General features: G+C 40.7%; 1 protein-coding gene across 1 annotated transcript in view; it reads left to right on the top strand.

Moving 5' to 3' along the window:
- LOC120540220 (protein SSUH2 homolog) overlaps positions 1-27,702 on the top strand; it is a 53,437-nt gene that overhangs the window by 7,070 nt on the left and 18,665 nt on the right. The window contains exons 2-8 of the mRNA XM_039770784.1: positions 5,463-5,530; positions 7,818-7,919; positions 10,428-10,497; positions 10,862-10,991; positions 15,045-15,105; positions 22,564-22,685; positions 24,415-24,477. Of these exons, the coding sequence (XP_039626718.1) occupies positions 5,463-5,530; positions 7,818-7,919; positions 10,428-10,497; positions 10,862-10,991; positions 15,045-15,105; positions 22,564-22,685; positions 24,415-24,477 (616 nt within the window). The remainder of the gene's footprint in view (positions 1-5,462; positions 5,531-7,817; positions 7,920-10,427; positions 10,498-10,861; positions 10,992-15,044; positions 15,106-22,563; positions 22,686-24,414; positions 24,478-27,702) is intronic.

Below are 27,702 nucleotides of genomic sequence, written 5' to 3'. Positions count from 1 at the left end.
GGTGAACAAAGATTCACGGATCTTGACTTTGTTGACGATGCTGTGATCTTCGCAGAGTCAATGGAGACTCTGATCGGGGCTCTCGAGAGACTGAGTGAGGAGTCTGAGTGTCTAGGCTTGCGAGTGTCCAAATAAAAACCAACAAACAGGCCTTAAAATGACCTCTTGAGCACGGCCATCATCAGTGTGTCTGTTTGCGGAGAGAGTATCATTCATGTTTCTGGTGACCCTTCCTATGAACTCAGTAAATGGAATGGGAGAGCATGAGGGGTCATGAGGTCACTGGAAAGGGGTGTGTGGCCCTCCCAATATCTATAAAAAAGGACGAAGGTCCAAGTCTTAAGAGTCCTGGTGCTTCCTATCTTGCTATATGGTTGTCAGACATGGACGCTAACCAGTGACCTGAGACGAAGAATAGGCTCCTTTGGAACTGCGCCACTCCGGAAAATCCTTGGGTACCACTGGTTTGACTTTGTGTTTCGCATGGAGTCCTGAATGAGGCACATTACCTGCATTGTGAGGGAGTGTCAGTTGCAGCATGTGGCGCGTTTCCCCGAGGGTGATCCAGCTCGTAAGATCCTCATTTTTGGGGACCCGAGTGGCTGGACCAGGCCAAGGGGTTTCCCACGTAACACCTGGCTGCGGGAGATAGAGGGTCATTTCTGGAGGGTGGAACTGGACCGTGTGTCTGCCTGGGGGGTTGCCAACTGGGATCCCGAGTTGTTTCGTCGTGTAGTGGGTGCAGCAATGCACTCTACCAGTGCATGCTTCCCTACTTCACTTGACTTGATACATAGTATAGTAAAAGTGGAGGAATTGTGAAAAAATTCGACCTCGAGATTTTGATGAATCTTGATGTTTCAGTCCTTCCTGAGTACGAAAATACCATTTTTGAAATTGTCTGTCTGTGTGTAAACACGATAACTCAAAAACGCTTTGACCTCGCTCAGTGAGATTTTGTACACCTGCTTTATATCAAAAATAAGGGACCCAAGCAACTTTTGGGCCACTTCTGACAAGTGGAAGTGGGACTTCAACTGAATATTTTCTCAAAATTTCAAGTAAACTATGGTTATAATTACAGATGTTTTTGTAGATATTTATAATGATAAAAAGCAAACAGATATGAAATTTGTAGTAGTAGTATTTTATTTAAACAACCATCCAAATTTTTGGTATCGTGTGTACACAATATTAAAAATTGTATTCAATATAACGCATATTCTTTCAATAACTATTACTAATTTTATTTTAATTTTAATTTACTCCTCATCAGTTTAGCAATAACATATAAACATTGAACATGCCATATAAATGTAAAGACGTAATGGGAACAATAAGCTGCTACATCCCCATTGTGTTCCTGCTAATGCATTTAATTTTATATATTTTTTTATTTCCCCCCATCATTATCATAATTAAATGTAGCTAAATGCAGCTTTACCTATAGCAATTTATTGCAGCAAATATTCTATAATACTAACAGTTTTTCTATGTTTTTAGGTGACTATAATTCTTTTTATTTTGCATGTAATCTAGGTCATGCATATGTAATTATGAGAAAATTCCACCATTTTCAACCTCCCTAACTGCAAAAATATTTTAATATAAAGTTTGATTATAAATAGAGAAATGATTGTGTATCGATTATTATCAATTCGTTTTTGGTAATTAATATTGCACACCTGGAAGTGGTTCTGGGTGGCGCAGTGGTGGCGCTGCTGCCTCACAGTAAGGAGACCTGGGTTCGCTTCCCGGGTCCTCCCTGCATGGAGTTTGCATTGTTATTGTGCCTGAATGGCCACCTAAAGGCCTGTATTATTGTTTGGACAATCGAATTAAACAGGACAACACGGTTAATGTTCGACCTTTCATTCCTGCACCCGGCCATATAAAATGGAGATAATATTATAAGCTTTATATTGCATATGTTCTGTTATTTTCTGAGTGGCGCAGTGGTAGTGCTGCAGCATCGCAGTAAGGAGACAGGGGTTCACTTCCCGGGTCCTCCCTGTGTGGAGTTTGCATGTTCTCCCCGTGTCTGCCTGGGTTTCCTTCCACAGTCCAAAGACATGAAGGTTAGGTGCATTGGCAATCCTAAATTGTCCCTAGTGTGTGTGCTTGGTGTGTCTGTGTGCCCTGCAGTGGGCTGGTACCCCACTTGGGGTTTGTTCCTGCCTTGCACCCTGTGTTGGCTGGGATTGACTCCAGCAGACCCCCGTAACCCTGTGTTTGGATGTACCAGGTTGGACAATAACTGACTGGAAGTAGTTCTGATGACCTTTTTCTCTATTTCAGTGTACTAGAAAGTCGAGGGGAACACACACTTTTTTTTTTTTTTTTAAAGAAATCATTCTTTAAATTCTGATTTTGATTTTTGTTCTCTGTCATGCTAAAGGAAGGACAATGGCTCATCAGTTTTCTGTCAGTTATATATTTTCCTTTGGCGTGTTACCATGGGCCATGTGAGTTGAGATGTTCCTGTTTATACGAGGTGAGCAATTGTGCAAGTTTTGGAGATATTTGTGTGATGGAAAGAGGGCGCCAGCGAGTCCCAAACACAAATAAACACCCCTCAGAGACAGTCCTTCCCTGTCCTTCTTTTCTTCAGGGAAGATACTAGAAACCTGTCCAGTCGGAACGCCTGTCCACTTACCCAGGGGAGCTTCCCATCTGGGAAAGGAATCTGCTCCTCTGTTTGGGATGTCCATCCATACACTTGGGAAATCCCATTTGGGTCTGGCGTCTTTCTCTTCTTTGGGTGGGATGCCTGTCTGTCCTTTTGGAGCTTCCCATCGAGGTAAGGCACCATCCCCTTTCCTGGTCAAGATGCCTGTCCATCCTGTGTGGCACTTACATTTGTTATTTGCTTCAAAACTGTTTTGGTACCAGTAGTGAGGTCCAAAAGCTGGTATCGGAATCAGAAAACTTTACTAATCCCAAGGGAAATTGTTTGTTACAACTGTACTCTTGGATAAAGGCACAAGTAACACTAAGAGCAAGCATAAAAAATAAGCGTGTAAAAAACGCAACACAGTAAAAAATGCAAATATAATGTAAATATGAAAATATCAAAGCTTCAGTAGTCAACATTTTAGTGCTGATTTAACACTAGTTTATACTGCACACAGTGGGTGATGGCAACACACTTATTGCAGGGCTATACAGAGCGGCAGATATTTACAGTACATATTACTGTATATTTTACTACTATATATTATAATATACACATGTAGAGCAAATCTCTGATTTTTTTTAGTGTATTTGGAAAATAAATGTATATTAACAAAACAAGAATCCACCTTGTGGTTAGTACATTACAATGCTAGCCAGAAGTTAATTTCTGTATTGGAGATCTGTAGAAGAATTCACAGGTTCAGAGCTCCGGACAAAAGCATGAAGTGTAATCAAGTGAGAACAGAGCCCTTGGTGAACAGATTGGTAAAAATAAAACTCTGAAGCCACTGTGGCCCTCTCAGACCACTGCTCCACCACTCGGTGACCGATGTGTATATTTGGCATCTGTTTTGTCTTTTTTAGGTAACATTTACTTACCTGACTGATGCCTTTATCCCAGGATTATGATGCGATTGGCTCCATTTCTTTTTGGTTTTCCAATTGGAGCGCAGGCAGGTGAAGTGATTTGCTCAGCGTCACAGGGTGTCAGCAGTGAGATTTGAACCCACAGCCTCAGGATTTCAAGTCCACAGCCTTAACCACTACACAACACTGTAACAGTAGCTATTATTCACAACATCCAGTTAATAATATGACACAACGTTTTGCTCTGTGCCCTCCCCCACCATAACTTATCGTCTATTGGGGAGGAGAGAAAGCTTTAGATTTGTCAAAAATTTCAATCTCTGGTTTTCGAAGTATCTCGACATTTTGGGTTCCTTCCGATACCAAGAAAACATCGATATCTCTTGTGTGTGTCCGTGTGTCAAAGTTTCTTGAGGACAGTCTAGAGCTAAAATGGCTGGACAGAAAAACACTAAACTCGAAACTTAAGCCTTTTATGAGCTGATGATGTACTGATTAGTTTTTGAGCCAAATCGTGCAGGAGAAAGAGGCACTCGAGATGAACCCTCAAATACCGCAATTAATAATGAATTCTTCTCGTCAATTGCTATCGTAATGACCTGTTTTATGATCAGAAAGATCAGGATCACTGCAGTAAATAATTACTGAAATCTTTTCTTATATAATACGCTATACCGTGGCTGACCGTTTGTCTGTCCAGGATTTTAAATCACCTGTAGCTCACAAACTCTTTGACCTATTGACCTGAAATTTGGTACGCATATACTATGTGACCACTACTGTCCGCTTTCGGGGTGATGATTTCTATTACTCTTTTTATTTTTGTTTTATTTTATTGTAGAATCAACTCTCGGCAGTGGGCGTACGCGCATCTCTCCCACCTTCGCTGTCACTTCCTCTACCTCTTCATATCTTAAATAATTTTCTTATTAGTCCACCTCTCCTCTTATTACTCTTTTTATTTTTATTTTATTGTAGAATCGGCTGTTGGCAGTGGGCTGCAGGGTAGTTGTGCGGTGCACGCGTATGACTGCCGTTCTCATCTCTACCACCTTCGCTGTAACTTCCCTGTGATCAAATTTGTTAGCCAAGTGAAATTAGTACGTGTATACGAACTTACAAATACATTCTGTCCCCAAGGGAAACAGTTGTACGGACCCCCCTATTGCTCGGAAATCGGTCAGGTTAGGTTTGCAGCTACTTGCTACTGACTATTTTCTAATAATAATAATAATAATGGGGCTTTAACTGCTACCAGGTTTACAACCATAAGAATACACCGCATATCTTCTTATATAATACGCTACCGTGGCTGTCTGTTTTACTCTCCAGGATTTTAAATCACCTGTAGCTCGCAAACCGTTTGACCTATTGACCTGAAATTTGGTATACATATACTACGTGACGTCTACTGTCCGCTTTCGGGTGATGATTTTTATTACTCTTTTTATTTTTGTTTTATTTTATTTTATTGTAGAATCGGCAGCGGGCATGTGCGCATGCGTACAGGCTCCGTTCTCATCCCTACTACCTTCGCCGTCACTTCCTCTACCTCTTCATATCTTAAACCATTCTTGCGGCAGATTGAAGACTTAAGTGCCAGCTTAATTGAAATATTAAAGAAAAAAAGTACTAAGTAATTGCAACAGAAACATTGACTTAATAAATTTTAACGCAATAAGATGCCGATGGGAGAAGCGAAGAAGTGGGCTGCTAGAGTGGAGAAAAGAGCTGCTCAGGAAGCAGCAATCGCATCAACCCCTGAAAAAATGAATGTTAAATGTACAGAGAGAGAGGATGAAAACTAATAAGTCAAGTGTATTCAGTCCGCGGTTACTGGTTATTGAATAATTCGGGTAACTTGGTTCCTAGGTTGCAAAGCCGACTGACGCTCACATCTGAATTATTTCTTTTTGCAGCAGGGAAAGCAATGCAGAGGAAGACAGTGGCTATATATGTGGAGCGGGTGCTCATGTCGTAAATGCAGGTAAGCTGGCAGTATTTTTGCTTTTTTTTTGTTTGTTTTATGTACCTATTGAGATGGGCAGAGCTGTTTTGATTATTTAACATGAACTGACCTTCTGGGTGTGCCAGTAATCAATTTACATTCTACGGACACAATGTGGGATAATAATTAATAATTCTTTGCATTTATATAGCGCTTTTCTCAGTACTCAAAGCGCTCAGCAATGCAGCCTTGCTCAAGGGCCCAACAGAGCAGAGTCCCTTTTGGCATTTATGGGGTTCGAACCGGCAACCTTCCGATTGCCAGTGCAGATCCCTAGCCTCAGAGATTATAGAGGATCATAGAGAATAAAAAGTAGTTCCTCTTTAGATTCTTTGATACATGGTGTGTTACCCCATATGTAACCAGTACTTCTTGAAATTCTTGTTCCCCCTTTATTTCACACCCTCCAACATATACAATTTACAAAATCGGTAACACTAGGCATGTCACTTATCAAAGACAGGTAATAGAATAACATTTTTCACCTCTCATGCCCTATGTGTACCGTTTAGCATCTTTCTTCTGCATCTGAACCTGTCTTGACTGGTGCTTCCTCCGTCAGGCGCGTTCCAGTAAAGCCTTCTTCTCCAACTCTGTCATTTTAAGTCACCTCAGAAGCAAATTATGAAGGTAGCACGAATCGGGTAGTGACAGTTGCTATGCCTTTACTCCTTTTTCCTGTGTCTCATATTCACACTTCCTTTCTTGATTGGTTCATCAAAGCTAAACTGACCAATCAGATTGCTGCAAGGGACCAGACACCCAACACAGAGCACAGTGTTTTATCATATAATAGATGTTTACATATAAAAACAAAAGTATGTTACTTGACAGCCTCAGAGTTAAATATGGCAGACACTGCAATTGCTGTTTACTACTTAGAATGTGATGATCTGAATTTTGATTCTGTATGCCGGACTGTAGAGGTGAGAAGATTTTTATTCTTTTTGGGTAGTTTAAATCTTTAATGTAGGAGAGTGGCAGTGTTTGATGTCACTCACATCAAGTGAGATCCTATGATTGTTTTTTTTTGGAAATATTGCACAGCCTTCTGGAGAACCTTTGTCCCCTATGAGTTAATGTATTACTTTAACTACATGCATGACACCATTTGCTTCAGTTAGGGCATCTTCCATTGTATAATAATACTACAAGTTCAAACTTATCTGCTTACTCATTGCATTGCTCCATAAGCAGATCATAAAGTGAAGTTTTACATTATGACTGAGGTGTCATGGGCCTGTAATGGCAAGAATTTCAATAACTGCGTCTCTGGCTAGTAAAGCGACTTTCTCAGGGTTACACAGAGAGCCAATGGCGATCCAATCCATCAACGTTGCTGTTTAGCGTTCAGAGCTGCAGCCACCCGAAAGAGAAAATGATCAGCAAAAGGCATGTATGATGCAATTAAAAATTGTTCAAGTACTTTAAAATGTGGATCATTTTTGAATCATGTGTGCCTGCTAAATATAGAGGTTTCAGTGTCTGAATAGACTTTATGTCTATGTACATGCGTATCTTTTTGCAAAATCTTTCTGTTGTTCGACAACTTGGGTCTTGACCTGTGAGGAGGAGGTTGGGAGCATACGCTGATAGCGAGTTGCTGCACCCACCACACGATGAACCACCCAGATTGAGACCCGAGTGCAGCGGGTAACACCTCAGCACCACAATGGAACACTGAGTTTTTTTTTGTTTTTTTTTAACGGTGGCTGGAGTGCCAATCCTGCCACCAACCCCCAAGTTTTCCCTGTAAGGACAAATATACAAAAATAACGATTAGGTTTACATTTGTAATCATTCAAAGAAACACTTAAGCCAGTGGCACAGTACATGACTTCTAGTCAGAAGGGATGCCAAACTTAACGACTGCAATGTGTGCTGAATCACATTACCTCGTGGATGTCAAATTACATGAACAGAAAGCTCAGTGGTTGAAATTAAAGTGCGCCTTGACAGTGCCAGTGACTGTTTGAAGGCTTTATTAGTACAGCGGGTTCAGCGTTTTCAACTCACATTCCAGAAACATATGCGAGGGTGACTGTTAACTCTAAATTAGCTCAGTGATAATTTGGACATGCACGTAGGTAAGGTCTGTGATGGCTGGCAACTTGTCCGGGGTTGTTTTCTGCTTTGCAGAGTGGGTTGCTGTGGCAAGCTCTAGCTCTATGTGGCACTGAAATGCATTAATCGGGTCAGGTATACGAGTGTACAGATTATGACATATATTTTGTGGTCATCAGCACTTTTAATTCTTTTTGGACAGAAATGTCGGCATCTGATGTGCATGGTAAAGGAGCTCCATCAGCACCACCTCTAAGTTTGATGGATGTAATCCCTGGATATGAATCAACTGGCACTTTTGACGGTAAGTATGAAATGTGCGTTAGGAGCTAACTAAGACAACAACATCATCACCATAATTTCCCATCTTCTTATTGCACATGCCAGTCATTTTCTGATTCAGACTCACTGTTGGTCTTTCTTATGGTAACAAGTGCTTTTTTCAGATTGATTGATTTTAAAAAAATCGTATTTTTAATATCTCCCAGCGTGGAGTTTGCATGTCTTCCCCGTGTCTGCGTGGGTTTCCTCCCACAGTCCAAAGACATGCAAGTTAGGTGCATTGGCGATCCTAAATTGTTCCTAGTGTGTCCTTGGTGTGTGGGTGTGTGTGCCCTGTGTTGGGCTGGCGCCCTGCCTGGGGATTTGTTCCTGCCTTGTGCCCTGTGCTGGCTGGGATTGGCTCCAGCAGACCCCTGGACCCTGTAGTTAGGATATAGCAGGTTGGAAGATGACTGATATTTTTAATATCATATATTTTTAATAGAGGATGCTACTGAATCATCAATGCAAATTCCTATGTTTCCGTTTCTGTATGTATTTTTCCTCCTAGATGCTGGCTAGTGCTTATTTGTTAATTGTGGATCCTAACTGGACCTTTGCATGTAATTGTCCTCCTTATCTTCCTGACAGACTCTTGTCCTCTGTTCCCCAGAAATGGCATATGATTATTAGCAAATGTTACATTATTTTTAACTAATTGAATTCTAAATAATCAACATATAACGGGCGGCACGGTGGCGTAGTGGTAGCGCTGCTGCCTCGCAGTTAGGAGACCCGGGTTCGCTTCCCAGGTCCTCCCTGCGTGGAGTTTGCATGTTCTCCCGTGTCTGCGTGGGTTTCCTCCGGGCGCTCCGGTTTCCTCCCACAGTCCAAAGACATGCAGGTTAGGTGGATTGGCGATTCTAAATTGGCCCTAATGTGTGCTTGGTGTGTGCTTCGTGTTTGGGTGTGTCCTGTGGTGGGTTGGCACCCTGCCCAGGATTGGTTCCTGCCTTGTGCACTGTGTTGGCTGGGATTGGCTCCAGCAGACCCCCGTGACCCTGTATTTGGATTCAGCGGGTTCGAAAATGGATAGATGGATAATCAACATTTACCTCAGCATAATCAGCAGGGACATTTGCAGTGTAGCTTCCATTAAAATGTATTTTGTAATGCTTGTAGTAATAAAATGGGATGCATTTTTCATTTGAACAGATGGTGCATCACAAACATTAGCACTGATTGTACAAATCCCATACCAAATGGCATGTAACAGAGACATAGCAACCAAACAGACACGCAGATACACAGACACACATACACACAGACACTTGCCCTTTTATTAAGGTGGATAAGCTGATTTCTGTCTGTCCAGCAGTGACTCTCTGTTGGTCGTATTTAGCTTTAACGTTTGCAGAGCACCATCTATTGGAATGTAGTTTGTAATGCTTGTAGTAATAAAATGCATTGTATTTTTCATTCCAGCAGATGGTGCATCACAAACTTTAGCACTGATTTTATGAATCCCATACCAAATGGCATATAACAGAGACATAACAACTAGATAGACAAACAAATAAGCAGAAACACACACGCAGAAAATTGTGGATCGATCCTTCTTTGGCTTTGACTTTGGTGTAATAGCGTGGCTCTTAGACTTAAATTGTCAGGAGGATAAGCTAGAGTAATGTTAAGATATTCTTCTGAATGCATACCTTGAGAACATGGGAGATGTTTCATTTAAAGCATTTTTCAAATCTAAAGTTTGAAAATATTATGACTTGTTAATAGCTATAAACTAAATATTAAATCACATATGCTAAAGACTTGACTCTTAAGGAAAATATCTTGCAATCACTAAACTGAAAATATTTCACAATCTAAGGAGAAGGGTTAAATGAAGAGCTGCTTGGTTAGGAAGTGCTTGGAAACTCCTCTGAAGGAGCTGAACCTGTTACTAGGCATAGTTTGGCCTGCAGTGGTAACCGGAGCTCGCTAGCACCAATACCGTCTGTCACCAGGATTGGCAGATGAAGCAAATGCAATTTGTCGTAGGTGACTGTTCACAGTGAATGCGTAGTCAGCTTGTATCCATATTTATTGAAATAAGCTGCAGGTTCTGCAGTGCAAAGAAAACTGTCCCTCTTACGCCATTGGGCCACAGATTCAGCTCCACACAAAGTATCTAACAAGAAATGCACCTGAACAGTCAGATACTCCAGGCAGACAATTTCTGAAAGGCAAAATTTTCAAATTTGAATTGCTAATGTGTTACAGCATACATGCACTATCATAAGAAGAACGAAAAGGTGATGTTATGGATGTATACATCAATAATTTTGAATTTTTTTTTTTTGCACAAAGTTTAATCAAACCCGAAACGCCAGATCCTGGTAGCAACACATTTAGAATACAAGTGAACTAAAAAAAAAAAAAAAACATAGCTTGGGTTGTACAGTTATCTTTTTTAAATCTTCTGCTTTATTTTGACTAGCATTTTCAGGAAGTCACAAATTATTTTTTGCTTTTTTTTCCAACATAACATTTCTAGATCTCCCACCCCCACAGCCTGGGTTTGGAGTCCCTGGACAAAATCCGAATCCGCCTGTGCCACACTGGAAGTAAGTGTCTGTTTTTGAAGATTGATCAGAGCCGATTTGTAATGGTTTACGTAACTGATTTTTTTCCAAATATAAAATTTGAAGTGTTGAGTCATAGAAGTTTTTTTCTTTTTGTTGGCTTACCAAACTTGATGAATTTCATTCTTTATGATAATTGCTCCTCAAGTCACTCCCAGTTTGAGGTTATGACAGTGGATGCCTGTATGTTTATAATAGGAGTTAGGCCTTAAATTATTTGTTTAAAGGAACAATATATTTTTGTGTGAGGAGCCACTATATAATTATGTGATAAACGTAACTTAAGGCTTTTATTAGAATTCACTTTTTTTTTTAATTTTCCATTTCTAATTTCTGCCTTCTGCAGCATTCCATCTATCAGTGAAGATGTTGCCAAAGAAGTTTTCATCGACTATGCCTCTAGCAAGTGCTGTTATGGCACCCGGCCAGCCAAAGAACTTGTGTTTACAGACCTACAGCCTTACAACACATTCAGAGTAAGCATTTCCTAAATAACTTTAAGTAAATGTTTTATATGCTATGGTGACGTTCGATGAGGTGGTCTGGTTTGTGTGTACAATCAACAGGATTCCCGTTGCCCTTTCATAGCTCAGTATGATGCTAGGTGATATCTGGCATAACTTATTATTTTTTTGTCACCAGTAAAATGCGTTTTCACTACCTCCCTTTCTTCAAACACATTTTGTGGCGTACAGTGGAACCTCGGTTCACGAACACGTACAAATCGGGTTGCGACCAAAAAGTTTGCCAAACTTTTGCATCTGTTTACGACCACACACTCGGTATACGAATAAGCCAGTTTCCCTTTCGTTTTCTGCACGCCGATGATTTCCGCACGTTTTGCATTGTTCTCGGTCAGACGTGCGTGGATGCTTTCGCTGTGAACTCTTAATGCTCTATTTCGTTTCCCTTCCGGTTCATACGCGCCGATTACTGTATTTAAGTACGTATTCAGCCTCTCCCTGTGCATTGTTCTCAGTCAGACGTGCGCGCTTACGCTGTGAACTCTTTGTGCTCTACAGTATTTCGTGTGCTTTTGTAGTTAACCATGGCTTCTAAGCAAGTGAAGAGTGGTGAGAATAAAAGGTTTGAAGAAAATTGAAATCGAAGTAAAGAGAGAAATTATTGAAAAGTATGAGCGTGGCGTTTGTGTTACTGATCGAGTACAAGAAGTCAAAATCTACTATTTCGACTATTCTAAAACAGAAAGAGGCCATTAGAACAGCTCATGTTGCAAAAGAAGTTACAGTGTTAACCAGGCAGAGGCCTTAAGTGCTGGGGGAGGTGGAAAAACTGTAACCTCCTCTCCACCCAGTTCCTCCTCACTTCCTTCATGCAAACTCGACTTGGTGATTTATGGTTAGTTTTTGTACTACGGATTTTTCAAATGTTAATTTTTCGGTTGATAGCGTGAATTGTTGCAATGTTACTTTTCTTGGTTGTTTATTAAGTTACGGATTTTTCAAATGTTCATTTTTTTTCCCCGTGCTTAAAACTCATTAAAAAAAAGTGTTTACAGCAAGCGGTTCATAAGGCTATAGCGTGAACTCTTGCAATGTTAGTTTTCTCTGTTAAAGGTTTTCTCAGTGTTATTCAATGTTTTAACATTTAGTTTACTATTACACTGTGCATTCTATGGTATAATTTAACTATTTTTGTGCTTAAAAATCTTTAAAAAAATATATTTACATACAGTTCGTATGGTCTGGAATAGATTAATTGTATTTAAATACAGTCCTATGGGGGAAATTACTTTGGGTTCCACTGTACTGTAAATATAATGTTCTTTCAGTGCCGACCTTTTTCGTTGTTTCTTTGATTTTGATGCTCAGAAAGTCCTGACTTCTAGTAGAAGTAGTATTAGTAGTAGTACAGTAAACCCTCGTTTATCGTGGTTAATCCGTTCCAGACTCTACTGCGATACATGAATTTCCGTGAAGTAGGATTCTTTATTTATAAATCGAATATTTTCGCAGTTAGAGCATAGAAAACCTGTTTACGACCTTCTAAATATGTTTTTTTAACATTATTAGAGCCCTCTAGACATGAAATAACACCCTTTAGTCAAACGTTTAAACTGTGCTCCATGACAAGACAGAGATGACATTTCCATCTCACAATTAAAAGAATGCAAACATATCTTCCTTTTCAAAGAAGTGTGTGTCAGGAGCAGAGAATGTCAGAGGAGAGAGAGAGACAGAGAAAAGCAAACAATCAAAAATCAATAGGTGCTGTTCAGGCTTTTAAGTATCCCAAGCACCGCCCGACAAAGCAGCTGCAAGGTAGGAAGCAATGTGAAGGTAGTCTTTCAGCATTTTTTTAGAGGTGCGTCTGTATCCTTTAGGCCAGTGTGTGAACAGACCCTCTGCTTACACCTCCTCCGTCAGGAGTAGAGAATGTCAGAGAGAGTGAGAGAGACAGAGAAAAGCAAACAATCAAAAATCAATACCTGCTGTTCGGGCTTTTAAGTATGCAAAGCACCATGCGGGAAGCATATCGTATATCATTGAGGAGTTTTATTTAATACTAGCAAAATACCCGCGCTTCGCAGCGGAGAAGTAGTGTGTTAAAGAAGTTCTGAAAAAGAAAAGGAAACATTTTAGAAACAACATAATATTCCTGACCATCTCATCTTCGTTGTCAACCGTTGTAAAGATAACCGGTTTCATTCATCGAAGTGATCACCACCCAAATCGGTACTCGTGAATCTAAGATGTTTAACAGGCATTCCCAGTATTAAGTTGTGGATTTGCCTGCGAATATTTAGCGGCAGCATGTCTATGAACGTAATTTAAACTTAAGCTTTACACCTTGCTTTCCTATTGATATGTCTACAAAGGCTTGTTCGGCTTCAGAGGGATTTTCCTTTCTTACTGCATCAATTACAGCTCATCTTCCTCTTTATCTGAGACCTCACACACTGCATGCACAGGTTTACCTTTCCCAGTCCTGCAAGTGGTGAAATTTACCACATTTTTTACACTTCCTTTAGCTGGAAATTGACTTTTTCAACCGTATGGTTTGTTTCCACAGTAGGTGAACTTTATTAATATGTGTGTATGTGTCACTCGCTTCATATTCTTTTGCTGCCTTCTCAATTGTGTAATGCGTTTTTTGTTCAGCGCTCTTTGGAGCTCTTGCTTGTTGTCTGCGTACTGCGTTCACAGTCAGTTCACGTGAACCGCTCGGAGTACATACATCGAAGGTTCTCAGCTGTGCTTGTGCTATCTCGTGCGATCTTGCGATGTCCACGGCTTTATTTAATGTTAGCTAAGACCCGGCACTTAAGTTTCTCTGGCACTTTCGCTGAGTTTGCGCCAAACACTAGTCTATCCCTGACCATCTCATCTTCATTTGCATAAACACAGTCTTTCACCCGCAAATATTTAACGGCAGCATGTCTATTGGATTGCTGCTGACGGATGGCCTTATATGGGCAGGCACTCAATTACATGGGAGGCGTGACGATGAGGGACGCAACTCTGCCTCACACGGCGACCGAGCTGCAGGCTATGGCCGTATATATGTACGTAAGTAGGTTCCAGTTATGACTGTTGCATGTTGAATTTCGAAATGAAACCTGCCTAACTTTTGTAAGTAAGCTGTAAGGAATGAGCCTGCCAAATTTCAGCCTTCTACCTACACGGGAAGTTGGAGAATTAGTGATGAGTGAGTGAGTGAGTGAGTCAGTCAGTCAGTCAGTCAGTCAGTGAGGGCTTTGCCTTATTAGTATAGATAATAAATACGTGCTCTGATTGGGTAGCTTCTCAGCCATCTGCCAAAAGCGTCCCTTGTATGAAACCAACTGGGCAAACCAACTGAGGTAGCATGTACCATAAATTAAAAGACCCATTGTCCGCAGATATCCGCGAACCAGCGAAAAATCTGTTATATTTATTTAGATATGCTTATATTTAAAATCCGCGATGGAGTGAAGCTGCAAAAGTCGAAGCTCGATATAGTGAGGGATTACTGTACAGTGAAATTCTCTATCTGTCTCACTCCCTTTTAGACACAATGGAAAATAGCAATATTCTATTTTTTTTCTTTTACAACCTGTTATGTTTGCAATATGTCCATTTTCTGACAGTGTGTTTTTGTTTGCTGTAAAGTGTTTGGGGTTTGGGGGACAGATTTGGCGGGTTTTATCCGAAATAAATGCCTCTCTGGGACAAACTGCACCTCTACAATTTCATATTGTATGCAACACAACCAATATAAATTGTATTGATATTTTTTCTAATGGCTTTGTGTTCTGAACTCTTGTTGATGTTCCTTTACCTGGGAATTGGGCACAAATGAATTAAAAATAAAACACAGAAGACCATATACTGTTTATAAATGAGTGTGGTATATTATAGTTGAACCAGCATGTAGTGATTAGAGTGAACTGAGAAAATATTCTCCTTGATGTAATGCAAAAGTTATCTAAAGTAAAACAAGAACACAAGATCTAATGTAGGGTAAAGTTTAACCAAACTGAGGAAGTTTAAGTCTCATTTCATAACCCTTAATCCTTCCTCTTTTAGTATCGCCTTGAGACATTCACTGAATCAAGATCAACAGAATGGGCTTATGAACCATACAGAGGTAAAAGGCTGCTTTTTATTTAATTATTTGGGAAACTAACAAAATAGGTAAGTGTTTGTAAATCAACAATATACTTTATGCAAATACATTGATGACACATTTGTCCAGGGTTAATGTTGCTGCCTCACATCTTCAGAGTCCCAGACTTGAATCCTGGCCCAAAAACTGCTTGTGAGAAGTTTACACTTTTTCTCACGTTACCCAGTGGCCTTGTTAGAGTTCGTGCCGCTCGGGGCGGGGATTCAATTTGGCGCCGTCCAACATATCTGAATACATTAACCTATTTAAATAGAAAATTAAAGTGACGTATAGAGAAAAATGAAGTTACATTTTGTATAGATTTATTCATATACAGAGAAACAGCAATCATTTTTCACATGTAATTATTTATATGCATCAACTAGAAAAGAATATAATATAGATGCACTGATAAGCCGTAACCAGAACCAGTGTAGTGTACAAGTGATAGGTGGGGATGTTTTATAAATTGTAAATTAGTAGTTTCTTCCTAGAAATTATTATTGGTGCAATATTTACAGTGCATCTGGAAAGTATTCACAGCGCATCACTTTTTCCACGTTTTGTTATGTTACAGCCTTATTCCAAAATGGATTAAATTCATTTTTTTCCTCAGATTTCTACACACAACACCCCATAATGACAACGTGAAAAACGTTTGCTTGAGGTTTTTGCAAATTTATTAAAAATTAAAAAACTGAGAAATCCCATGTACATAAGTATTCACAGCCTTTGCTCAATACTTTGTCGATGCACCTTCGGCAGCAATTACAGCCTCAAGTCTTTTTGAATATGATTCCACAAGCTTGGCACACCTATCCTTGGCCAGTTTCACCCATTCCTCTTTGCAGCACCTCTCAAGCTCCATCAGGTTAGATGGGAAGTGTCGGTGCACAGCCATTTTAAGATCTCTCCAGAGATGTTCAATCGGATTCAAGTCTGGGCTCTGGCTGGGCCAGTCAAGGACATTCACAGAGTTGTCCTGAAGCCACTCCTTTGGTATCTTGGCTGTGTGCTTAGGGTCGTTGTCCTGCTGAAAGATGAACCGTCGCCCCAGTCTGAGGTCAAGAGTGCTCTGGAGCAGGTTTTCATCCAGGATGTCTCTGTACATTGCTGCAGTCATCTTTCCCTTTATCCTGACTAGTCTCCCAGTTCCTGCCGCTGAAAAACATCCCCACAGCATGATGCTGCCACCACCATGCTTCACTGTAGGGATGGTATTGGCCTGGTGATGAGCAGTGCCTGGTTTCCTTCAAACGTGACGCCTGGCATTTACACCAAAGAGTTCAATCTTTGTCTCATCAGACCAGAGAATTTTGTTTCTCATGGTCTGAGAGTCCTTCAGGTGCCTTTTGGCAAACTCCAGGCCGGCTGCCATGTGCCTTTTACTAAGGAGTGCCTTCCGTCTGGCCACTCTACCATACAGGCCTGATTGGTAGATTGCTGCAGAGATGGTTGACCTTCTGGAAGGTTCTCCTCTCTCCACCGAGGACCTCTGGAGCTCTGACAGAGTGACCATTGGGTTCTTGGTCACCTCCCTGACTAAGGCCCTTCTCCGCCAATCGCTCAGTTTAGATGGTCGTCCAGCTCTAGGAAGAGTCCTGGTGGTTTCGAACTTCTTCCACTTACGGATGATGGAGGCCACTGTGCTCATTGGGACCTTCAAAAGTAGCAGAAATTTTTCTGTAACCTTCCCCAGATTTGTGCCTCGAGACAATCCTGTCTCGGAGGTCTACAGACAGTTCCTTTGACTTCATGCTCGGTTTGTACTCTGACATGAACTATCAACTGTGGGACCTTCTATAGACAGGTGTGTGCCTGTCCAAATCATGTCCAATCAACTGAATTTACCACAGGTGGACTCCAATGAAGCTGCAGAAACATCTCAAGGATGATCAGGGGAAACAGGATGCACCTGAGCTCAATTTGGAGCTTCATGGTAAAGGCTGTGAATACTTGTGTACGTGTGCATTCTCAATTTTTTTATTTTTAATAAATTTGCAAAAATCTCAAGAAAATTTTTTTCACGTTGTCATTATGGGGTGTTGTGTGTAGAATTCTGAGGAAAAAAATCAATTGAATCCATTTTGGAATAAGGCTGTAACATAACAAAATGTGGAAAAAGTGATGCGCTGTGAAATACTTTCTGGACCCTGCTGCTTACAAGCGAATTGTACCAAGCCTTTTGGCCAATAATGCTGCCCCCAACAATTTGCTGCCCAGGGCACACCACCCCCTCCACCTGCCCCTAGCTATGCCACTGACGTTACCCATAGGTTTTGCATTCTCATTATGGTCTGCGTGCATACCTCAGTTTTACTTCCAAATCCCAAATATTTAAGTTAGATTAATTGGCAGTTCTAAATTGGGCCAATGTGAGGGTGTGCATAAATGTGACTTGCAGGAGCCTGGCACCCAATCCTGCCTCGATCTCAGTGTAGTAGATGTAGGCACCAGCTTCTCATGACCCAGTGCTGGATAAACAGCCTAGAAAATAAATGTATTGATAGATAGAACTTTTAGTCCCAAAGGAAATGTTGGCCTTTTACAGAAGCAAATACATAACTATTTTAGTAAACAATTACACACATTACTGAAAAAGAGAGAAAACTAAAAGCAAAAATACAACTTTTGACCTTTTGTACACCTTACCGTGTCACTGTCTGCACAAATAACATAAAATCTGTCTGGCATTAAAATAGTGTCAGGTATATCAGGTTTCAGCCCTGCCACAGTACTTGTGTGTGACGTGCCTGCTATGAGAGCAGACAAATCATCTATTTTATCTGAAAGTGATCAATCAAACACTGCCCATTACAGTGGATGGCAGACCAGTTCCAGCCATTCTTCATCCTTCATGTCTTTGGGTGAACCACTCCTGCGGCAGGATGGTAACAGAGCTGCTTAGTCTCTCACGCTTACAGTGCTAACAGCTGATTTTTGTGAATATTTAATAAAAGACACTTTTGCTTTCTAAGTGTCTCTTGTGTTTTTAGGTGCATTAGACATAAGGCAGCCTTCAGATGCTGTTTGCGCTCCCTGAGACGTCTACCACATTAACAGTTTTCTGAAAGACATTTCAGATGAGCTGGCACTCAAGTCTGCAGTGCCTGAAATCTTAACCTTGATCAAACTAGTAAAATAAGTTAAAAAAAAAAAACAGAGAACATGGAGCTTCTGTAAAAGGCGGCTGCTGCCTGTGCTGCACCCACAAGTGGTCATAATATTCACAGTAATATGTGCAAGGGAGCTGAGTCTGAAACAAGAGAACAGCATGCTTTAAATGAATAAGCAATTTATTGTTTGTTAAACAGTATCCATCCATCCATCCATTATCCAACCCGCTATATCCTAACTACAGGGTTACGGGGGTCTGCTGGAGCCAATCCCAGCCAACACTGGGCACAAGGCAGGAAACAAACCCCATCATATGCAATTACAACTGTTTTAATGCATTTTCGTGCTTATATTTTGCCTGAACACATTGGTCTCTTCTGGAACATTGACAGAACACACATTAAGTGCCTTGAACATGGGAAAGGCGCTATATAAATCAAATTTATTATTATTATTATTCTGCGGTGGGCTGGCACCCTGCCCAGAGTTTGTTTCCTGCCTTGCGCCCTGTGTTGGCTGGGATTGGCTCCAGCAGACCCCCGTGACCCTGTAGTTAGGATATAGTGGGTTGGATGATGGATGGATGGATGGATGCATTATTATTATTATTATTACAAACAGCAAAAGAAATTGCTCATTGTACAGAAGAAGGTTTTTAGGTTTGTAGGCTCATTATTGTCACTTGAAACTCTTACTTGCACGTGTGAATCAATATGCAACAAATCACCACTCTCCGGGGCCATGATTAGTGAGGTGAGCTACCTTACCTCAGAGCTTCTGTCTGTCTTACCAGAAAAAATGCAGAACATTTTTTTAATAGCATATTATAATTCTGTATTTAAAACAATTTAATATCTTGTACTATTAACTGGAGTTAAATCCGTACCTTTTAACAATAACAAGGGGTTTTCTTATTACAATATGGTATGCACTCTAAGAAAATGAATGTCATTACCCAACCCGCTATATCCTAACACAGGGTCACGGGGGTCCGCTGGAACCAACCCCAGCTAGCATAGGGCACAAGGCAGGAACAAATCCCGGGCAGGGCGCTAGCCCACTGCAGGACACACACACACACACCCCAAGCACACACTAGGGACAATTTAGGATTGCCAATACACCTAACCTGCATGTCTTTGGACTGTGGGAGGAAACCCACGCAGACACGGGGAGAACATGCAGACACCACGCAGGCGAGCCCAGGTCTCCTAACTGCAAGGCAGCAGCGCTAACCACTGCGCCGCCCAGAAAAGAATAGAACATATGCAATATAAAGTTTATGATATTATCTCCGTCTTGTATGGCCTATCATGTTTAATTTGATTGTCCAAACATGTCTGTAGTCCTAGGGTGTTATACTGTGTGAGTCGTTATGAATGTAGAGAAAAGCCACGCAAAATGACACCTTTTATTGGCTAACTAAAAAGATTACAATATGCAAGCTTTCGAGGCAACTCAGGCCTCTTCTTCAGGTAAGATGTTAATACAGAAACTGGAGTTCTCTGTGTTTATATACACACACTAGGACAAGAAACAACACTGGTAAATCTTTAAATGAGAAATCTTAAATGTAAAAAATTAATAGGTTCTTTCAGGCTAAGATTAATTTAACAAGAGAAAGAAGAACAACTGTTATCTTATCCAAAGATCTTGACCATACATTGTTCTTCTCTCTCTTGTTAAATTAATCTTAGCCTGAAAGAACCTATTAATTTTTTACATTTAAGATTTCTCATTTAAAGATTTCCCAATGTTGTTCCTGTCCGAGTGTGTGTATATATAAACACAGAGAACTTCAGTTTCTGTATTAACATCTTACCTGAAGAAGAGGCCTGAGTTGCCTCGAAAGCTTGCATATTGTAATCTTTTTAGTTAGCCAATAAAAGGTGTCATTTTGCTTGGCTTTTCTCTACATTGTCCAAACAAAAATATAGGCCTTTAGGTGGCCACTCAAGCACAATAACAATAAGCTCTTTTGGGCTGTCAAAAGCAGCAATCTATCTGTAGAGATCTGTCCGACAGGTCACGCTAAATGGGGAATGACATCTCCTTCCAGGCAGCTGGGCTCTTTATAGTCCGCAAGCCAGTTGTGGGGATAGGTGCCCTTGCTGGGCAGTTTCTTGGTACTATGAATAGCAAAGGAGAAGAGAACATTAGCGGCAGCACCCTTTCTCCCCGGTGGGTTATCACATACCTCGGTCGAGCCCGTGAAGAGATTTTCCAACGCGCATTCGTGCTACATGTTTAAACTATTACATTTCATAGTGTAAATCATGACACTAAAGAATGAATTGCATCAGAGGAATGTTAAGAGTGAACAAACTTTGCTTCTGCTAATAAGTGAAAGATTGAAACAGATGCTGATACTGACCATCTAATTAGAAGACCACCTCAAATAGGCGAAGGTGGAATTTGTAACTGCTTGGAACATCCTGCAGACAGAAAGCAAGTCTTTAAATTGAAAGTTAGAAAAAGCCTTTAAGGGATCACCTTCTCTTCCGTTGTCTGCTTGTCCACACAGACACCCTGTCATGGCCTTGCACCATGGTGTCCACTGTTAAGCAGAGCTGTACATCCTTCTAATAAAGAAGAAGTGTCAGCTGGTAATTGCAATTACTAATTTAAGAATTGTAGGTGACCTCTAACTGGATTAGTATGTCCAAAAATGGGTGGACAGATGAATCAATATAATGATAACAAAGGAATTCAATGTGCCACCTTTGCAGTGCTCTTTCTCAAAGCAAAAATGCTTTTACAGTCGGACCTCGCTAAGTCAACCTTCCCTATGTCAAAAACCTCCCTATTTCGAATTGCTCGTTAGTCCCCGGCCGAATTCCCATAAGACCAATGTATTTAGATCTCCTCAACTCAAACTTTTCGGCTCCCAACCTCCGTTAGTCGAATTTTCTATGGCCTTTGGGTTATTATTCTGAGGCTACATTTCAGAACATATGGTCCAGAAAACCAAGAAAGGGGATGCAAAGTCTTACCTTAATGCATTCCACAAGGGATTAAGCGACTCTCTGAGGGTAGGACGTCTATTTTGAGACCAAAAATGTCCGAAAACTAAAGTGAGTGGCTGGAATAATCTGCGTCCCTTGTGCTCCATGAGTCCTAACCAACCGGGTGGCGTCTGGAATTTCCAAATTGTCTCAAGAAAGACGTTTTTAAACCCATTTTCCCTTGACCTTTGTCAGTCTCTTGTCAGGAGGAGCCTTGAATAGTGTTTGTGTCTATGTGCTTCTCCATAGTCTCCCGTATGGTACGTGCCCCGAAAATGACAACTGGTAAGCGTAAGCTTAAAACGTTGTCAATCGCGGAACAAGTTACCGTCATCAGAGCCGTCGAAAAGGGCGACAAGAAGACCGTGGAAATTGCAGAGCAATTCGGCATTCCCACAAGTACACTCTCCACTTTTCTGAAAGAAAAAGAAAAGATTTTGAAACTGTACAGTGAGAAGTCATGTGGCCATCAGAAGAGGATGAGGGAATGTGAGTATCCCGTCATTGAACAATACATTTTGAAGTGGTTTGTGCAAGCAAGGGATAGGAACGTTCCTATTAACGGGAAGCTTTTGCAAAAATTGGATGTGTTTCGGTCCAGTGACGAGATTGAGGAGATTGATGAGCGAGATGCATCGGCACATCGATGCCAAGCGAAGTTAACAGACTTTTTTCTCTAAAGGTAACCTGTTTCATTGCACTGTTCGATAATACATACTGTAGATGCATGTACTGCAGCGCTTACCGATTCATTTTACACTCGCACCCCCTGTGACGGACGAGGCCGATTTCGCACCCCCTTGGTTTGAGAAGAAGTATGAAAAAATATGAGTTCATATGATAGTTCATAATACCCACGCAGCACTAAGTGCACGTAAGAGCGGAAGTCATCCGTTTTAACAAGCAGCGTATTGCACTGATACGAAATAGCCTGCCCAATTAATTATTTAGGAATGGATAGATACATTAAGATTTTGTACAAATAATGTTTTTCATTTTTCTTCCTCGATGGATTCTGCTAGCACCCCCAATCAGGAAGTGCTGATGTACCAGTATGTAGCCTACATGTATACGTATAAAACGACAATATAATAAACGGCTATAGTTTATTATAATTAAGCCGGAAAAATAATGTCCTTGATTAACCTGTGCATATTACGCCATTTTCCCTTACTCGTAAACTCCGTAAGTCGAATTTTTTTTCTGGTCCCTTTGAGTTCGATTTAGCGAGGTCCGACTGTATATAAAAAAAAAAACAAAGCAGTTGATTAAACTATTTAAGATTGTATGTCCTAACTTAGGCTTTCTGTTTTATCAGGTCAGATTGCAGATGCTTTCGGTGCACCTTCGCCTTCCCCTTGGACCATAGTAGTTCAGGTTCCAGAATTGTTTAAGGATAACAAAACGGATGTTCGAGTTCCTCACACATCCTCGGTTAAGGTAGGTGTCATTACTAACATCATACCTAGGACCGAGCAATTGCAGGTTTAAGCCCTTGAGTGCTGTTAGCCACTGCTTGCATTCTTTGGAGTTTCTTCTCTGTAATCATGTGATTGAGCCATGCAGTGTCATTGGCTGTTGTGCGGGACTGCTGAATTGCAGTACAATAGAGGTCTCTCAGAAATGACAATGCAGTGGAGTTCAAACACACTTCTTCACCACAAGTTTGATTGTTGAGTCAGGAGGCGCGTGAAGGTAACCCATTCACTGGTGGAAGGATGACAGGTCAGGGGTGAAAGAGGAAGAAGAGAAAGCTGGGATTTGAGAGACAGATGGAGAGTTACATTTATGTTGTGCTTTTCATAGACACTTCAACCACCACCAATGTGTAGCATCCACCATTTTTACACCCATATGTTACCACAAAAATTAGCTCTTAGGTGGAGAAGAGGTGACAGAGAGTTAGCCAATAATGCACAGAGGATGAATCGAGGGCCATAATGGACAAGGTTTTGGTGGGCAATTTAGCCAGGAGATCGGTGTACATCCTACTCTTTTCGAAAGATGCCCAGGGTTCTTTTATGACCATACTGGATCACAGTTTTAGGTCTCATCTGAAGGATGGCATCATTTGTTATCAGTACAGTGCATCCATCACTCCACTGGGGCATTGAGGTCCACACACAAACCACAGTTTGAGCGCTCCTGCTGGCCTCCCTGACTTACTTTCAACAGTAATCCAAGTTTTTCCTAGTTCTTCATCTATTCAACTGTTATTTCCAAATATATTTAGCATCATGTAGATCACCTGTTCTGCAGTGCAAGTTGTATGGCTGCAGACAAAAGATATGGGATTTGGAATGGGAACAGCAGGTTGTGAACTATTCCCACCTACATGGAAGACATTGTTAGGAAGGACAAGATGGGCCATAGCTTTATTGTAATCCTACTTATTTTGCTACTTTATTTTTCTTTGTATTTTTCATTTATGTAACAAACACTGTGTATGTTTAAATTATTTTTGTAATTCCTTTTTCTTTGCATCATTCTGGGACTGATGGCACCATGAGAATTCCCCAACTTGTTTATAATGTACAAGTATGTAAAAGAAAAATGTTCTTGAAACTGCCTGTCTGTTTAACTAGGACACTCTGACATTTGTACCAGGACATTTAAATTAGAAAATATGATCATATATAGCCTTTAACTTTTATATTGTTCTCTGATGACCTTTTACATGTAAGAAGTCTTATTTCTTTTTAACCAGGCATCATATGACTCGTAATAATGAACTATTTTGGGACTTTACTTAATACTAGCAGAGGTGGGTTTCTGGGCCATACCATTTATCTGTATGCTGATTGGTTTGTTTGAAATGCTTCATAGTCATTATATGTAAACGAGCCTAGCTGATTAAAGGTTGTCTTGTGTTAAGATTTCTTCAGTCTGCCATGTTGCAGTATAAGTGTAAGTATAAATAAAGGACATCTGTGTTTGGAGTTCATATATAACAAAGGCTCAAGACTCTTCTTTATTCACTGAGTATTTTCCACAACAAAGTGTTACATTGCAACGTCTCCCCCACCTTCCCACCAATTTTTAAGCATTGTCTTACAAAGTAGTAAAAATATATGAACTATTTTTGAGCATTTCAATATCAATTCTTTAATTTCATTTTTTTTTTTAATTTTTACTGATATTTATATTTGTTTTTTTTTTTTAATTGAAGGGATGTCACACCTGTTTGCAGCTTGGGAGAACGGCTTGCAGAGAGTGCATTAATACTGGAAGGGTAAGTATCTTTTGATAACGTAATATTAGTACACAGTAACAAAGTAATAGGTCAGTGTTTATCAACGACAGTGGCTCACGTCCTGCCGCCGGTGGATTGCAAGTTGCCATTGTTTATATTGGTCTCGGTGGGTCACTGCTCTGTTGATCGCTTTCGATTGACCAACAGGGAATTGCACTGACAATCGTACTCGACTCAGCAAGGGTCCTGCCCTCCAGTCCTGCTCTGATGCACCTCCTTGGTGGGTCACAAAGAAACTTTATTGTGGTTGATACCAAAGAGGATGAGAAACACTGTACTAAATACAGTACAACAACAATATCTGTGATCGAAATTAGCACGTGTATACGAACTTACAAATACATTCTGTCCCCAAGAGAAACAGTTGTACGGATACCCCCGCTTTACTCGGAAATCTGTCAGGTTAGTGTAACACGAATGTAAGTTTAATGTCACTCTGCTCTGTGCAAGAAATTGTTTTATGGATTCACTAGCAAAATGCCCGCACTTTGCAGCGGAGAAGTAGTGTGTTAAAGAAGTTATGAAAAAGAAAAGGAAACATTTTAAAAATAACGTAACATGATTGTCAATGTAATTGTTTTGTGACTGTTATGATTGTTGCTGTCATCAAGAATTTGATTATCATTATTTCTTTCGATCAGGTTCGTATTTGGAGGATGTGTTGTGTTCAAGTTACATTCCGTGTTTGTCAACCGTTGAAAAGATAACAGGTTTTATTCATCGAAGTGTTCACTACCCAAATCGGTACTCGTGAATCTAAGATGTTTAATAGGCATTCCCAGTATTAAGTTGTGGATTTGCCTGCGAATATTTAGCGGCAGCGTGTCTATGAACTTAATTTAAAGTTAAGCTTTACACCTTGCTTTCCCTATTAATATGTCTACAAAGGCTTGTTCAGGTTCAGGGGGTTGTTCCTTTCTCACTGCATCAATAAGCAGCTTGTCTTCCTCTTTATCTGAGACATCACACACTGCATGCACGGGTTCACCTTTCCCAGTCCTGCAAACTTTAGCGAAGTGGTTCAATTTACCACATTTCTTACACCGTCTTCCTTTAGCTGACTTTTTCCACTGTGTGTTTTGTTTCTACAGTAGCTGCACTTATGAATATGCTTGTATGCGTCTCTCGCTTCATATTCTTTTGCTGCCTTCTCAATTGTGTAATACGTTTTTTGTTCAGCGCTCTTTGGAGCTCTTGCTTGTTGTCTGCGTACTGCGTTCACAGTCGGTTCACGTGAGCTGCTCGGAGTACATGCATCAAAGGTTCTCAGCTGTGCTTGTGCTATCTCGTGCGATCTTGTGATGTCCACGGCTTTATTTAATGTTAGCTCAGACCTGGCACTTAAAAGTTTCTGTCGCACTTTCGCTGAGTTTGTGCCAAACACTCTTCTACCCCTGACCATCTCATCTTCGTTTGCATAAGCACAGTCCTTCGCCAGCAATTTTAACTCCGTTACAAAGTGATTAAAACCCTGCGTCTTCTCATTAAACTTGTATCTCGCAAATATCGTATTCGTCTTAGGCATGACAAATGCCCCAAAACGGTCATAATAAGTTTTCAGTACCCTGGCTTCCTCCTGGGTGAGAGTCCATGTGTTAAAAATGTCTCTTCCTTTTTCCACATGAGCAGGTAGCTGCATTTCTCATTCTCGTCTTTGCCTTTTAGCGGGCCAGAAAACATCAGCTCCACGTGCTGTCGGAACTTTTTCCATTCTCCCGGCAGGTTAAGAGAATCCCAGTCAATTCGTGGCGAGGGAACTCCAACAAAATCCCTGACTGTCCTCTATTCTGACACCATGTCTTGTTTTCACAAATTGTGAAAAATGAAATGATGGCGAGATTTTCTTTTAAAGTATGCAGGGGAACTTTATTTATTACAGCTCTTACATTCACGGCATCCGTGCTCTAAATTAACTTCCATAATAGTAACCTTGAGGTCCCTTTTTCCGGTGCCTTCCTGATGACTTAGGTGCCTAAACCATGCCTGATAATAATACATTTCAATGACATATAAATATTACAGTGATCACCTCGATAGACATCTCACCACCCAAATTGCTACTCATGAATCTAAGATGTTTAACAGGCATTCCTGGTATTAACATTTTGATTTGCCTGCGAATATTTAGCAGCAGCATGTCTATTGGATTGCTGCTGATGGACGGCCTTATATGGGCAGGCACTCAATTACGTGGGAGGCGTGGGTATGGGGGATGCAATATAGACAGGCAGCCAACTAGGTGATAGGCATGGTGATGGGGGACACAACTCCGCCTCACACGGCAACCGAGCTGCAGGCTATGGCCGTATATATATACGTAAGTAGGATTCAGTTATGACCGTTACGCATAGAAATTTTGAAATGAAACCTGCTTACCTTTGTAAGTAAGCTGTAAGGAATTAGCCTGCCAAATTTCAGCCTTCTACCTACACGGGAATTTGGAGAATTAGTGATGATTGAGTGAGTGAGTCAGTCAGTCAGTGAGGGCTTTGCCTTTTATTAGTATAGATTCACATTTGTGCAGGCCAAGTTTGGCTCACAAGGGCTAGTCAGCATTTAGAAACTGCTAGCATTTGGAGAATGAGGGGGACAACTGCGAGGGTAGGCATTGTTCAATTCCTATATGTTAGAGATGAAATTGAATCTTTTCCTATCCTTGTTTGGAAACCAAGGAAAGGCCTACACGTGGTGGAACCAGTATAAAAAGGCTTGGACAACAGCCAAACACTTCGAAGCCGATGGATGGATGATATCATCGTTCGTCCCGAAAATCCTTTCAGCGCAGTGATGAAAATGACAAACTACACACAAAATGTTATCATGGCTTCCTTTTGTCTGTTATGCTGCGTAAATCGTCATTAAAGAAAGCGAAGTTATTTTTCTCTTATGTGATTTTTACCGCCATATCGCTATGGGAGGGATATTGCCTTTTACATTATATCTATATAGTTCCTGGTTACTTAAAACGCTGCAATTTAAAATAACTTATTCCAACTAGGGAGCTATTGCCCTAAAGGAAACAGTTGGTTTGCAGCTACTTGCTACCGACTATTTTCTAATAAAAATAATGGGGCCTTAACTGCTACCAGGTTTACAACAATAAGAATACACCGCATATCTTCTTATATAATACGCTACCGTGGCTGTCTGTTTTTCTGTCCAGGATTTTAAATCGCCTGTAGCTCACAAACCGTTTGTCCTGAA

This window comes from Polypterus senegalus, chromosome 12 (genome assembly GCF_016835505.1).
Source record: "Polypterus senegalus isolate Bchr_013 chromosome 12, ASM1683550v1, whole genome shotgun sequence".
Classification (NCBI taxonomy): Eukaryota; Metazoa; Chordata; class Cladistia; order Polypteriformes; family Polypteridae; genus Polypterus; species Polypterus senegalus.
The sequence above is the reverse complement of the archived record's forward strand: the minus strand, read 5'-3'. Positions and strand labels throughout refer to the sequence as shown.